General features: G+C 40.2%; 1 protein-coding gene across 4 annotated transcripts in view; it reads left to right on the top strand.

Annotated features, from left to right (window-relative positions):
* The window catches only part of SLC4A4 (solute carrier family 4 member 4), a 355406-nt gene that overhangs the window by 238427 nt on the left and 102651 nt on the right, over positions 1-14328 (top strand). For all 4 annotated transcript variants that reach the window (XM_047719486.1, XM_047719487.1, XM_047719484.1 and 1 more), the window contains exons 9-12: positions 5959-6046; positions 8301-8455; positions 9094-9213; positions 11596-11770. In XM_047719486.1, the coding sequence (XP_047575442.1) occupies positions 5959-6046; positions 8301-8455; positions 9094-9213; positions 11596-11770 (538 nt within the window). The remainder of the gene's footprint in view (positions 1-5958; positions 6047-8300; positions 8456-9093; positions 9214-11595; positions 11771-14328) is intronic.

A 14328-nucleotide genomic window follows, 5' to 3' on the forward strand; every position in this document is an offset into this window, starting at 1 on the left:
TGATCATATCTTACTGAATTAATGGGATCATCACAATTCGTGTTTTCTGTAACTTGGTTGTTCACTTGAAAACATTCGGCCGAGCCTTGCAGTTCTACCTGAGCAGTCACCTGCCAGGCCGCTCGCTGACTCAGATCATGGCTGACGTCCAGGTCTTGTGTCCCTATGGTTTCTTTCATGTGTCTTTGGACTAATTTTACTGGGGCTTGAAGGAAAAAAAAAACAAACATGTCACGAAGTGTTAAGTTGCTCTTGTGTTTTCATTTTTCTTACTTTTCTCTAGAAGCTACAAGAAAAAATATTTTAAAGGGCTTTTTATTTAACAATAACAGGAGTTCATTGTGCAGCCAATCATGACCATTTGTGTATCTCTCTTATCATCTGCTCCCATCTGGCTCATTCTTTTCTTCTGTACAGGAGAGTGTTTCCAGTCTACAGGTGAAATACAGCATCATTTGAATGAGCAAAAGATGCTCGGTATTTCAAGGGACTGTAATTCAATAATGCCATAAAACTATTTCAGGGCAATAATCTGAAAAATATATCCAAGCATGTTAACATTTTTCCAGGAAACAATTTTATCCATTTGCTGTCCTCTGAACCAGTGCGTGCTATAATCACTGAGTAGGGAGTCTCATTAGCCTTTTTGTGTATGAGTAATGTGGGGCCATTTACAATGGCTGCATCCTGTGAAATCCAATCAAGGAAATCCCACAAGGAGCGGGGTAGTTATTATGAAGGACTGCCTCTGTACTCAGTGGTGTGCTTTAAGGCACTACCCTGTCCTACTGTGGGGAGACCTGAAAAGTCTGGTTTTGTGGACATTTGCTAGATGTCATTTTTCCTTGAGAAGGGGGAGGAAAGTTATGCTCTTACATTTATGATTGTTATTATTACTACATGTAATAAGTGATATTATGGCCATGCACTTTTTGAGAAGCTGGATCTAGCAGCTATATGTAGCAACAAGGTTCTCTAGGTAGTTACTGGCTGAATGTACTTGAGCTTGGTGCTTGGACCTGGACTGGTGCCAGCTGGGTGGATGCTACCTGCCTAGGGGCCTTCTTACCATCCACGTGAAGCCAAACAAACTGTTCTTTGATATTTGGCAACTTGATAGAATAGGTTTATGATTCTCCCAGTATCTTGTGGACACTTGGCTCGCTGTCATCTTCTGTCTGTCCACGGAGGCTGCCACTCACTCATATTTATGAGCGATGTAGGGGATAAGTAGTAGTATTCCCATTTCACAGCTGAGAGATGGAGGCAACGGGGAGAACCATATTCAGTGCTAGAAACAGAACTGCAGATTTCTGACTTGAAGCCAGGCTTTTGGGGAGAATCTAAGGAGCTATGTAGAGTGGATTTGAGCAAAGTACATTAAGGTTTTCCATGAAGAAAAATAAAAGACCCTGATCAGTTTGCTCTTTTCTGATCTTGATTTTTACATTTAAGGCAAATACTATTCAGTAAGTTCTGGTCCTCTACAAAATTAGAATGTTTACCCTTTCCATATCAGTGTCAGTTAATATTATTTTACGTGATACATGGTGATGTGCCCGAGAACAGCAGTTTGTGCTTAATTTTCAAAACCATAGAAAATCTCATTTTAGGGATTGGGATGGAGATCCCACTATTTCAGTCCTGTCGTGTCCAACAGTTCAGTTGCTAGCTGCTGCTTGCCATATGTAATGTGGTTGGTTATGGTGCATTTGTGGTCCTCATTTATCTATTGTGGAAGCTACAGGTTAGCCATCGTTTCCAAAGCCGCTAAATATGAATAATGGCTTATTTGATCACTGCTGTTTTGAGAGCAGGGAGTAAAGGATTGGTACATGCTGAGTTTATTCTAGAAATAGCTGTGATATATCAGGAAGGGGGGGTGCACATCCTTTCTGAAAAGATTGAGTGGTTTAGGATGGCTGGCTCTTTTTCTGATATTATGCCCTGTTTCTGCCTATAATTATTTTGTGAATGTGAGTATAGTCCATTGGTTCCGGACAGAGATCATCTGGTACTTATTTTTGTTGTGGAGAATGCTAGAGGCACCCTCCTCAGGCATAATTAGGTCTGTGGAAAAGCTCACAAGAGTAGAGGAGCCTCATGCAGATTCTTGAGACAACTAGCACTATCAAAAATTCTAACTATGACTTTATTTCTGGTTATGAGTGGATAAAAAGAACTCAGTAACATAAATTAATTTATTTTCCCCAGCTGTCAACATGGCTGTGCCCTTCCAGCCACACAAATGTGATGTTTACTCTAATTTGTTAATCAAGAAAAAAGCTTCTGGTTAAAAATAACATCTGTCCATTGACAAAAACCAGCTTGGGTCATGAAAGGAGTTTTCAGTATGTTATAAAAGCTGAGTTTGGCAAGATGTACTTCTATCATAAAAGTTGTAACAGCTTTTGCTTCTTTGAGGGTTAAAGGGAAAAGAACATGTTTCAGGCAGAGGGAACTTCAACTTGATGAATTGTTCTGTGTTGCTAGTTTTCCAGACCTCTCATCACCATTTCAACAATGCAGTCCAAATTAGGGGGTTCTTAAGGGTTTCTGTTCCTACAGAAGAAATTCTTGACCTGAGGTGATGTTTCCTGCTATCTACAGATGGCTAGATTTCTTCTCTCTATCATTTTAAAAGTTTGAATTTATTGAATGGTCCCTGACTGGAGTAATGGAAAATTTTCACTGATATGTAACGTTTTGTTTCTGTTGGGCAGAATTGATTCTCCATTAAAGAATAAATAAATAAATACATGTATTAATAAATATTTATATATTACATATAATATATATCTGGGTTTTTTTTTTAAAGATTTTATTTATTTATTTGAGAGAGAGACAGTGAGAGAGAGCATGAGCGAGGAGAAGGTCAGAGAGAGAAGCAGACTCCCCATGGAGCTGGGAGCCCGATGCGGGACTCGATCCCGGGACTCCCAGGATCATGACCTGAGCTGAAGGCAGTCGTCCAACCAACTGAGCCACCCAGGCGTCCCTATATCTGGGTTTTTAAAGGAAAAATTACATTATCCAGGAAAGAGAAATTGTACCTTTATATTTAAGTTACTGAAATAATATAATTCTCATATATTGGGCTTATTCCTATAATATATATTTTAGTCACTATTGGTCTACTACTTCCATTCGTTCTTTGGTACCTGTTAGCAGAGACCAGAGTAAATATTTGCAGAAAACATATGCCCTCATCTCATAGGGCTTAAATTAGAGGCTCCATTACTCTCCCAGCTCTTGGAATAGTTACCCATCATCTGCCAGAGTTTATTGAGGACTACCAATAACTGAGCGTATTTGTCTCACTTTCTAACAAAATAATATTTTTGGCTTTGTTGCCATATAGCCAACCTGATAATTAATTCACATGTCAGTTGATACATGTGTATTTATTTCCATGATGTGTATTTGTAAACTATCATGGTGATGGAGATGTAGGGCAAGGTAGGAAGAGGTATGGAGTGGTTCTGGAAAGATTTTAGATATTGTGTCTTACTGAAACACTAATGTTTAGACACATTAAAATAGCAAAAGATGGTGGGTAAAGGAACCCTTTATTTAAAAATGTGTCAGGTAAAGGATCCAGGTGTTTGATATTTTCTCTGGCTACCCTGCTTCAGTCATCAGTCCCCTTTGCCTAAAACTATGTTCTTACCGCCCTGACAGCTAGCCATTGCTAGACAGGCAAGGAGGACTGGGGAATGTGATGAGTACTGATATAAATCTGTAACTGGATTTATATTTTGCTTTAGTGGTTCAATATTTTTTGCATGTGTTGCACTCAAATCAGTGATCTGTCCCTTAGTAAAGTACATTTTACTGTCATAAGGAAGCACTCTGTAATACTATACATAGTGGTATACAATTTAGGTCCAGCTTTGAACAAAGAAAGGTTCTAGTATCAACTGAACTTCAGAATTAGAAGAACTAAAAATCCAATTTTAATAATGACTTCCTTCATACTTGAGCATACTTTGTGCCTGCCGATTGCTTTTGCTTTTTCATCTATTGTGATAACACTTGAAAGTGAATGTGCCGCCTCATGCCGGAACTGGTTTCTAAGCAAATAAGTATTGAACGGTTTTATGGTTATTTCGGTATAAAATCAAAACATTGAATCTTTGAGATACATTCTTATATTCTTAATTTCTATTCTTTTCCCCTTTCCCTTTTGGATTGAATTTTATAATGAAAAGAAGAAATTATTTATTCAAGGGCTTTTGGGAACAAACCCTAACACTTTGAAGAATACTTGCTGTTCAACCCATTTTTATTTAAAGTGGAGCATATAGGGGTTCCTGGGTGGCTCAGTTGGTTAGGCATCTGCCTTTAGCTCAGGTCATGATCCCAGGGTCCTGGGATTGAGCCCCACATCGGGGGGTCCCTGATCAGCGGGGAGCCTGCTTCTTCCTCTCTCTCTGCCAGCCTCTGCCTACTTGTGATCTCTGTCTGTCAAATAAATAAATAAATCTTTAAAAAATGAAGTAAGGTATATCAATAAATAAGTAAAAAATAAAATTTTATTAAGCAATTCCCCCACTGTCCATGGTCCCATAAAATTTTACCTAAGATTTCTTGTTCCCAACTAAGTATCCACAACATCTTTCACCAGGGTGACCCGTGGAAGTCGTAGGTTGGGCAGGTAATACCAGGCAGAATTGTATGCTAGGAAGAACTGGAGGTGAGAAGGCCTGTCTGCTCTCTCCCATTTACTAGGCACAATCTTGGCTCATCCCCCAACCTCCTCGAGCCTCAGGATCCTCACCATTAAATGGGAATAAGAGGACATCCTTATTGCAAAAGGGTATATGGAGTTTAAATGAGGTGATCAATGTGGAATGCTTTGCAAGCTTTAAAAAGCTGAGCAAACGTGATACGATCATTTTTATTGCCCTTATTGTCTACATATTAGGTGAGCCATGATCATAAGCAAGGCAGAGATGTATCCATGTTGCCTTTTATTTATTTTTTTCTTAGTCACTTACTTACTGGGTTTCTCCCTCCCTAGTCAAGACACAACCTAAGTGGGGATAAACTCATTATTGCAAATTTCAGGACCTACTTACCATAGAGCAGTGAGTGTGCATTATCAAGAAAACAAGTTTGGAAAAGAAAATGAGGGCACCCAGAAAAGAATTTTTTTTTTAAGATTTTATTTATTTATTTGACAGAGAGAGAGAGAGAGAGATCACAGGTAGGCAGAGCGGCAGGCAGAGAGAGGGGGAAGCAGGCTCCCTGCTGAGCAGAGACCCCCAATGTGGGGCTCAATCCCAGGACCCTGAGATCATGACCTGAGCCGAAGGCAGAGGCTTAACCCACTGAGCCACCCAGGCGCCCCTAGAAAAGAATTTTAACTGTCTGAGAATGATGCTTTATTTTGAATATTTCTCTCATATTTCTTTTTCTTTACTTTGGCTGTCAGCATGTGGCTTACTTATAGAGGATTTGGGTTTTGCTGACTTCCAGTCACTTCTGAGCAGAAATATTTCGTAAAAGTATGGAGAGGGTCATTTGTCATTGTTCGTATTGAGTAAGGAAAAGTCAGAGAAATCCGAAGATGTCCTAAGTCTTTCTGGTTATTGTGCTTAATGGGTTTTCTTCAAAATTTTGAAAGTCAGTAGGAATGGAGAGGGAAGAAAGTTTAAAAAAAGGAGATTGAATGACTCCCAAAGTGCAGTTCTCTGGCTCAGTAACTAGTGTAACTCAGTAACTCAGTAACTCAATGGAAATCTCAAGGTTTCCATGTGAAGTTCTCCCTTGCCTCCAGAGAAACAACGGTTTGTTGAAAGAGCATCTGTCGCATTACCGAGAATATTGCCTTTGTTTTAAAGATGAATTCTAGACCCGTGTTTCTTATCAACCAAGATAAACATGTCTCAGTTTTATGTATATTAACTTTGATGAAATGTGTTTTATAGCTTTTGCTTCTTTCCCTTCCATTAGGTTCTTGTTCATTCTCTTAGGTCCTAAGGGAAAAGCCAAGTCCTACCATGAGATTGGCAGAGCCATTGCCACCTTGATGTCTGATGAGGTAGGCGGTCCAGAACATGGTGATCCGTGAATGTCCCACTTGTATAGTTTTTGTACTGTGAATTGGCTGTCACAATGTATTCAGTTAGAATTATGTGGCTACCAGTCTTCTCTATGACATGAGGCACAGTCATTCATGGCAGATAGCTGATCTCTATACAGTTTTCAAAAACAAAAAAAAAATATGCTGGAACAAGATATAGTTTCTTTTCTTTTTCTAAGCATTGTAATTCTTCAAACTGATGTATGTGAAATATTCTTTAAAAAGTTCACATTACTGTATTAATTTAAGCTTTATCTCTTAAAATGTTTAACATATTCATTCTGGGAGTTCAGGTGTCCATATATCACATCAGAAATAATGGGTTCTATAAAGTAATGCATAATGAAATGGATCATGCATTTTTTTCTTAGGTATCAGAAAGTACCTATTTTTATGGTCTTCTTATCTTGTGGGAAGGAATTATACACACACTAAAATGCCGTAGCAACTGTTACTGCAGAGTATCTAGTACTGTGGAATTACAGCCTTACTCTCATTACAGCTTGAATGTTGTTACACACATTTTAGACACAATGAAACCCTAAACCTTAGTCTCAGTAGGAGAAATACAATTAGGATATGGGATCATTGATTTCTGCCTCTGTGTCTTTTTAGCTTACTATCTTCCCAGATGTTTTACTTGTGCTTTATTAGATTGTTAGCTTCTCTGTGTGTTGAGTGGAGAATAGGGCATTTAGTTATGGTAGTTCAGCTTGGTGATTACTCACATGGTTGCTTAATGTGAGACCAAGAACATTGATGTATAGCTATGCTGGTTTTCCCCCTTGAGGCAACTAAGCCTCTCAGGGGGTTCTTTTATTGATTTCTGTATGTTTATATTTTCTTAAAAAAAATCCTTCCGCCTAAGATGTAGCAACGAGAAATGCTTTAGGCTCTAAGTGACAGAAAAAAAAAATCTGATTTATAGTGGCTTAAACTATTCGGGTTTTTCTTTGTTTGTTTTTGTTTTTCACACACGTCAGGAAATTTGGAGGTAGGCAGTGGCCAGAGTTGGTTTAACGTCACCGCTTTATGATAAATCAAGAGCCAAGGCTCTTGCTTTGGCATCTTAAGATGGCTACTGCCATCAGCCCCAGCCATCTCTTCTGTATTCAAGGCAGGAAAAAGGGGGCGGGAATGCTAGCAGGAGCTGTCTCTTTTAACAGGTATCCTAAAGGTTTCCAGACAGCTTTTTCCTTCTATCTCATTGGTCAGAACTGTCAGTCCTTATCTTCAGGGGCGGCTGGAAGAGTGACCCTCTGACTTTCCAGCCTCTGCAGTTGCTGTGCCTGCGGCGGACGAGGTGCTGGCACCGTGGACGGCCCTGCCCTCAACCTCATAACCCCCAGACTGTGACATGTTATTTGTTTGACAGCTTTTAAAAATTCTTGTCGAAGAGAAGAGATTTAGTAGCAGTCTTTAGGCATAGGCAAGGATGTTAAGCAGGAGCCAGCTTTTCTCCTGAAGACTAAAGAATTTGACTTATGAGGTATGAAAAAGTGTAAAGGACTTTTCAGATCATCAGCTAGGTTGGAAGAATGGGATGGTTGGCGAAGAGGATTATGTGCGTCTGGAAGCTCCTTCTTTGGCTCTCTATATAAAAGACACGATGCATTTGCTGCCTTGGATGGTTTAGTTATTGCCTCGCTAAAAAGTTAGACAGACGATCACCTGCTTAAAGCCCTTTGCTTTATGTGTTACCGGTATAACTTGGATTTTTCTTCCTTTAATAGCTGACATTATTTGTGTGTTTGAGAGTTGCAATGTTTGGGTCTTAACCCGATCTTAACACTCAGCTTGAACTTTTCCTTTTTGAATTACCAGCAATGGTTTGTCCCAGTCATTTTGATTTCAGAGAATGACTCTTTTGTGTATTTCTCCAAACCATTTTCATCTGGCTTCCACAGCAGCTATAGCAGTAATGGTGCCTACCGGTGGGAGATGAAAGGCAACATTGTGTTGCAGTATTGATAAAAATAAGAAACATATAAAAGAAACACAGCTGTTTTCTCCTGCCTCTACTTATATTCTTTGGGTTCACAATCAGAATAGCAAAATAGTTTGGGACAAGCTGATAGGAAGTATGAGAATATGATTATACTGAATATATATTAGATATCAAAATGGATTATAGATTGTCTTTTTTAGGCTCACCATGCTGTGAGGCACATAGAGGGCTCTCTTGTCAATCAGCACATCTCTTATCCTTTAGGTGTTCCATGACATTGCTTATAAAGCGAAAGACAGGCAGGACCTGATTGCTGGCATCGACGAGTTCCTAGATGAAGTCATTGTCCTTCCCCCTGGAGAATGGGATCCAGCAATCAGGATAGAGCCTCCCAAGAGTCTTCCATCATCTGACAAAAGGTAAATTATCAGGCAATTGGGAGTTTTCAATCCTTGGGGAGGAGGCTGTGTGCAGAAAAAGAAATGGGGTCAGGTGACATTAGGACACAGTCCTAATACTGTGTTTTCAGGTTCCCATTTAACTTGATGTATTCTCTTAAAGGAATCGCATAGGTGTTTTAGCTTGGCATTTCGTTGACGCTGTAAAATGAATGGTGTATGTTGTCATTTTATTCGGTGATTGCTAGCTAGAGATCTCAGATTATGATATTGGAATACACCGCAGAGATTTTTGGAGAGAATGTGTTGGGGACTTCCTCTATGTGTAGAAAGATCGGTTTCCGCAAGATGAGTCCCTATAGACTTAAGAGGTCAAGAAATTGGGTGAGATAATTTTGGAGAAGTCATTTTCTGGAAATCTGTTATTTTCTAGGTGAGACAGTTTCTCCTCTTGTATAATATACAACTCATTCAGCTTTTTATTCATCAGTCATTTGTCTTCCGTCTAAATATAACACTTTAAGAATTGCCTGCCAGGGTGGCAGAAGGATATAATGACCTTTCTCCCAATCTCTTCATCAGTCTAGTGCATGACACAGCTAAGAAGCAGATGAATAAAATAAACTCATAATTCTCTTGATTTCTATTGTCTTGCTTAGAAAGAATATGTACTCAGGTGGAGAGAATGTTCAGATGAATGGGGACACACCTCATGATGGAGGCCACGGAGGAGGAGGAGGGGGACACGCAGATTGTGAAGAATTGCAGCGAACTGGACGGTAACTGATGGATTCTTTTGACATTCATGATGAGGCTCTCTTGAGATCTTAATTTCCCTTCATCTTCCTATTGGCATTTGAATCACTGGCCAATAGACCTTTATATTGATTAGTCACAGGCGCTAGGGACACAACATTGAATTAAACAAAAACCCCATGTCCTTTTGGGTCTTCCTTTGTCGGAGTGGGAGACAGACACTAAGCAGGTGAAAATACCTGGTGATGGTTTTCTGGGGGAAAACTAAAGCAGAAGTAGGGAGTTTAGTGATGGGAGAAAGGTATTCCAATTTAAATAGGGTGGTCAGAGAAGGCTTTGCAGAGAAGTGCAGCCTATGAGGAAAGTCCTGAAGGTGGTGTGGAGACAGACCCAGCAGACTGGGGGTGGGGAGAGGAGACAGCAAAGAGCCTGTGGTATGTGGTGGGTTGGCATCCAGGCCATGAAGTGAGAGAGGCGGTGTTAGAAAGTCAGCGGGCCTACAGGTGGGTGTGAGTGAGCGGCCACAAGACAGCCATGGGCCTGTCTTCCTCATTTGGCTTTTGGGATTCCATCTCTTCCCTGTACATTTACTTACTAATGGGGAACGTGTTATAGACATGAGGCACCCACAGATCATGGTCTTCCTAGCCTGCAGTTGGGGATTCATGTTTTCCAATTGCTTTTGTAAATCTCCTTTTATGATACATCTTCCTTTTCTTTGCCCTGTTAGATTTTCCATTTTCTTTTGGATTAAGTAAAATTTTAAGTAGGGTACTCGTTTTATGAAGATAGAACTTTTTAAGGACATCAAGGGTTTTTTTGAAACACAAAAGTATGCCTTTTTAATATGCAGTTGAATCCAAATAAAATGATTTTATTCCTCTGATGACTGCTTGGGTTTCTCTCTGAAATTGAGGGGACATTATTTCCCTTCCTTTTTTTCTTAAAGAATAGAGAACACAAAACCTTCTCTCCCCCTATTTTTTTCCTGAATAGTTCTTCACAAACTATTTTTAGTATGAATATCCTTTTCATTTTCTATAGGTATGAGTTCTAGGATTCAATTTCTTTCTCTATTTGTTTATTTCAAGATATGAAACATTTTAATAGAGGAAATATGGATTTCTGAATTCCTTGCTTTATGTGCTGTTAAATTTATGACTGCTTTTTACAAAGTGTAGGTCACTAGGAAGGTCAGTTTTGATAATGATAAATAATAGTAATTATGATAGGATTAATACCTTATATATGTTTTCTTTGACAGTTTAAAAATAATTTTATGAAATGAGCTTATTGGCATGCAACATATAGAATTATATCATGTCTTTAAAAATTCAACTCCTTCATTTAATAAATAAATAATGGAATTCCAGGCTTGTATATTTCCCTTCTTCCTAAATGCACTGAGTGTGTGCAGCATGCCCGGTACCATGCTCAGCCCTGTGCCTACCAAGAAAACAGAAGTAGACCACCAAGGGCAGTGAGGGCCAAAAGCCCCTCCGCCTACCCTCCCCCCCGCCAATAGTCCTGATAAAGTATGATAGCCTGTGGTGGAAATCTGAACTCTAAGTGGAGGGTCAGGACTTCAGAGAGCTGCTGAATTAGGAGGGTGGGCCTCCTAGACAGCAGGCAGGTCATGGGGAAAGCTGAGATTTGAGGTTTGGTTGGGAGGATAGGTGGACTGATGCCCAAATAGGGCAGCTGACCTATTCATGTATCATGTGGAATGCTCTTCCTCCTTATACTGGCCTGGCTTCCTCCCTTCATTCCTCTGGGACCTTATCCCAAAGTCCCCCACTTGGAGGTCCGTTCTGGCCACTCTAATATTTCAGCCATTGCTTCTCTAGCACTTCATAACCGTCTTCCCCACTTAATTTTTACCTTGATTTTTAGCACCATGAATTTGACTTCTGTTGTCTGTCCGCCATCTAGAAATCAAAATCCCTGAGGGCAGGTGTTTGTGTTGTGTCATTCCCTGGTGCGTCTCCAGCACCCGGAGTCGGGCTGGGCATATCAGAGGTGCTCAGTAAACACTTGTGGAATGATGAATGGGGCCGGAAAGGAAACTATGGCAAGATTATAAAGGGCCTTACATGCTGTGCTCACACGTTTGGATGTTTCTCTTCAAACAGTGAGAAATTTTAATTTATCTACACAATTCACTCTCGTCTAAAGACCAACTGTCTGTTTTTTAGGGAATGTGACACCCAATTTAGTGACCACAACAGAGGCAGATAGAAGAAAATGTATTCTACAGTTTTCTGGTTTTCCCTGAAGTGGTTAAGTAGAGCTTGTTGATTCAAACACTTTGAATACAAATTCTTTGTGGCTTCATAAGTTATCTCTGGGTTAATTTGATGGCAATTTGTTTTACATTGTCACATGTTTGCTTTCTCCCTGCCCAGGTTCTGTGGTGGACTAATTAAGGACATAAAGAGGAAAGCACCATTTTTCGCCAGTGATTTTTATGATGCTTTAAATATTCAGGCGCTTTCAGCAATTCTCTTCATTTATCTGGCAACTGTAACTAATGCTATCACTTTTGGAGGACTGCTTGGGGATGCCACTGACAACATGCAGGTGGGTTTGGTTTGGGGGAAGACACAAATAGTACAGCCCAGATTGCCTTCCTCACCCCTCCAGCTCAGCGAGAAGCAGATGGCCTTTCAGTTACTCAGCGTGATTTTCTTTCTTTTGCTGGATGCTGCATTTTACTTTGCTTCTGGCCTGCTGCTATATTTCCAGCATTTTAGTAATTACAAAAATAGCTCGATGAAATCTGGCTTGAGTCACAAGTGGGGAGAAGAAGGAAAGGAAATGAGGATATACAATTCTGTTTGGGCAAAAGCATCTCAGCTGCTTTAATTTTGTGCAGGGCACCAGGTTTAGATCTCCTGCTACCTTGAGTGCACAGACCATATTCTGTTGAACTTGATGAACACACTCTTTCTGGGAATGTGTGATTAGCTTCATTTTACACATGAGCAAACAGTCATCAAAAAATTGAGTGATTTGCTTGAGGTCTAATTTGCATATCTATCAGTAGAGCTCAGCTTTAAGGAATGGAAGTTAGGAGTCCTTTCTCCTGTTCTTGAATCTGCCCGCCATTAAGCTGTGAAGACCCTGGTTTAACTTAATTTGTACAAAGCACAGTTTGTTGGTTACTCTGCGGGTGCCATTTGCCTTCCTTTTATGTCAGTAACAGCTAAAGTTTTTGTGGTAGAAAAGATATATTGGATGCCCTCTATGAATCAGAAAAGTACGTACAAAGCTAAGAAAAAAATAAGCGCTGTGCTAGGTGCTGAATACGGAGTAGTGAGTGAAGCTGGTATTTTGTTTTTCTAAGGTTTATTTGAGAGAGAGAGGAGAGGGCTTGAATATTTGAGCAAGCATGTGTGGGGGAGGGGCAGAGAGTTTTCAAGCGGATTCCCTGTCCAGCGTGGAGCCCCAGGACCCATGAGATCATGACCTGAGCCTAAACCAAGAGTCAGTCACTTCACTGACTGAACCACCCAGGTGCTCCTGAAGCTGATATTCTTATGAAAAGAAGCAGATTCAAGCCCTTTCCAAACCCGGTCCTTCTACTCGAGCTTATTATTGATTAACCTATGTGACATTCGTCAGTGTTGCCAGCCAGCTTATTAAAGAAAAAAAAAATACAGCTGATTCCAAAAGATTGCTTTTCTTCTGCCTTTGTTTTCTTTTCTGTGCATCTTCATGCTTTAGATTTCTGCCGAAACACAAAAACATGATGGAGAGGACATAGGACATCTATGTTGGCCCAAGTGACAAGGGGGAAGTCACTTTAAACCATTGTATTTAGTCAGTGAAGAGCGTTTTTGTCTCTTAACCCTTATCTGCTATCACATAGCACATCGACCCAAAACCTAGAGGCTTGAAACAGCCACTTTATGCTTCTCTCATGTTTCCGGGGTTGGTTGGTGGACGCATCTGGGGTGGCTCCCTCTTTGGCCTCACACATTTGTAGTGTGGTGGCAGCTGGGGTTAGAGTCACCCAAAGGCTTCTTAGTCACAGGTCTGGTGCCGAGATTGGGATGTCTGGAAAAGCTGGGGACTAAGGACTCTGACCATGACTTTTCCCCGTGGCTAGCTTGGCTTTCTCATAACTGGGAATGTGGTGACCCTTGAGAGCTCATGCCCTGTTGGAAGGGGCCAGTGGCCTCTCAGCTTTGCTTGTTTTCATGTGAATATGTGCTCAGTATGATTTCACTTTCTGATTTTCAAAAAGAGGCTGAAAACTCAAATCTTCTTATGTGAAATCTAGTGATTTTTAAATATTTGGAGCTAAATAACATTTAAAAAAATAACATTGCACTGGCCAGGAAACGCTTATGTGTTATGTCCCCAGGAGAGACCTGCCGTGTGGGGAATAGAAACCAAATGTGGTAGGACAAAAAGATGAAATATACTGATGGGGTGTTTTCCCCCTTATTCATAAGATAAGAATGAGTAAATTAAACTGTAACAGTGATGTCAGTGATAGTATTTTTTAAGTCTGCTCTATATCCGAATTGTGCAGTTTTCTTCCTCCAAGTGATAGCATAATGATAACTAAATCAGATTATTCAAGAAAACAAGTGGAGAAGAGAGACTGGGGAAGCACCATGAGGCCAGCACGAAGAATGTAAGACAGGCAGCCACGTTAGGAAAATGAAAGAAAGCTGTGATTTTGAGAGAGTGGCAAGCTAAGTTCTTTCTGTCTTTCAGAATTGATGGAGACTTTCTTGTGCAGATAATTTTTCAACATGCAGCTTTCTGTGAATGTTCTTTTCATAGAGATGGAGAAATTACAACACTTCCTATATGTTAATGTATTGGCTTTTTAAACTGAGTCGAACCCCTTTCCAGCTTCATAAGACGTAGCTTTAAAACGCCGCATCTGAGATGAGGAAGAAATCTGTTAAAGTCTATTGTTGATCTCTCCGAGGTGAATTAATTTCCATATGTGCAAGTTTGGAAGAAAGTAAAGGATTCTGTTGTATAATATATGCAGTTATTGTGGGTATCTCCTCGGTGAGGAATGTCATGGGACGGGCCTTGCTGGTAGAGTAAGCAGTTTTCTGAGTTCGGCAGCCTTTAGGAGAAACATAAATGCTTTCAGCGCATCAGAATGCTAG

This window comes from Lutra lutra, chromosome 2 (assembly GCF_902655055.1).
Source record: "Lutra lutra chromosome 2, mLutLut1.2, whole genome shotgun sequence".
NCBI lineage: Eukaryota > Metazoa > Chordata > Mammalia > Carnivora > Mustelidae > Lutra > Lutra lutra.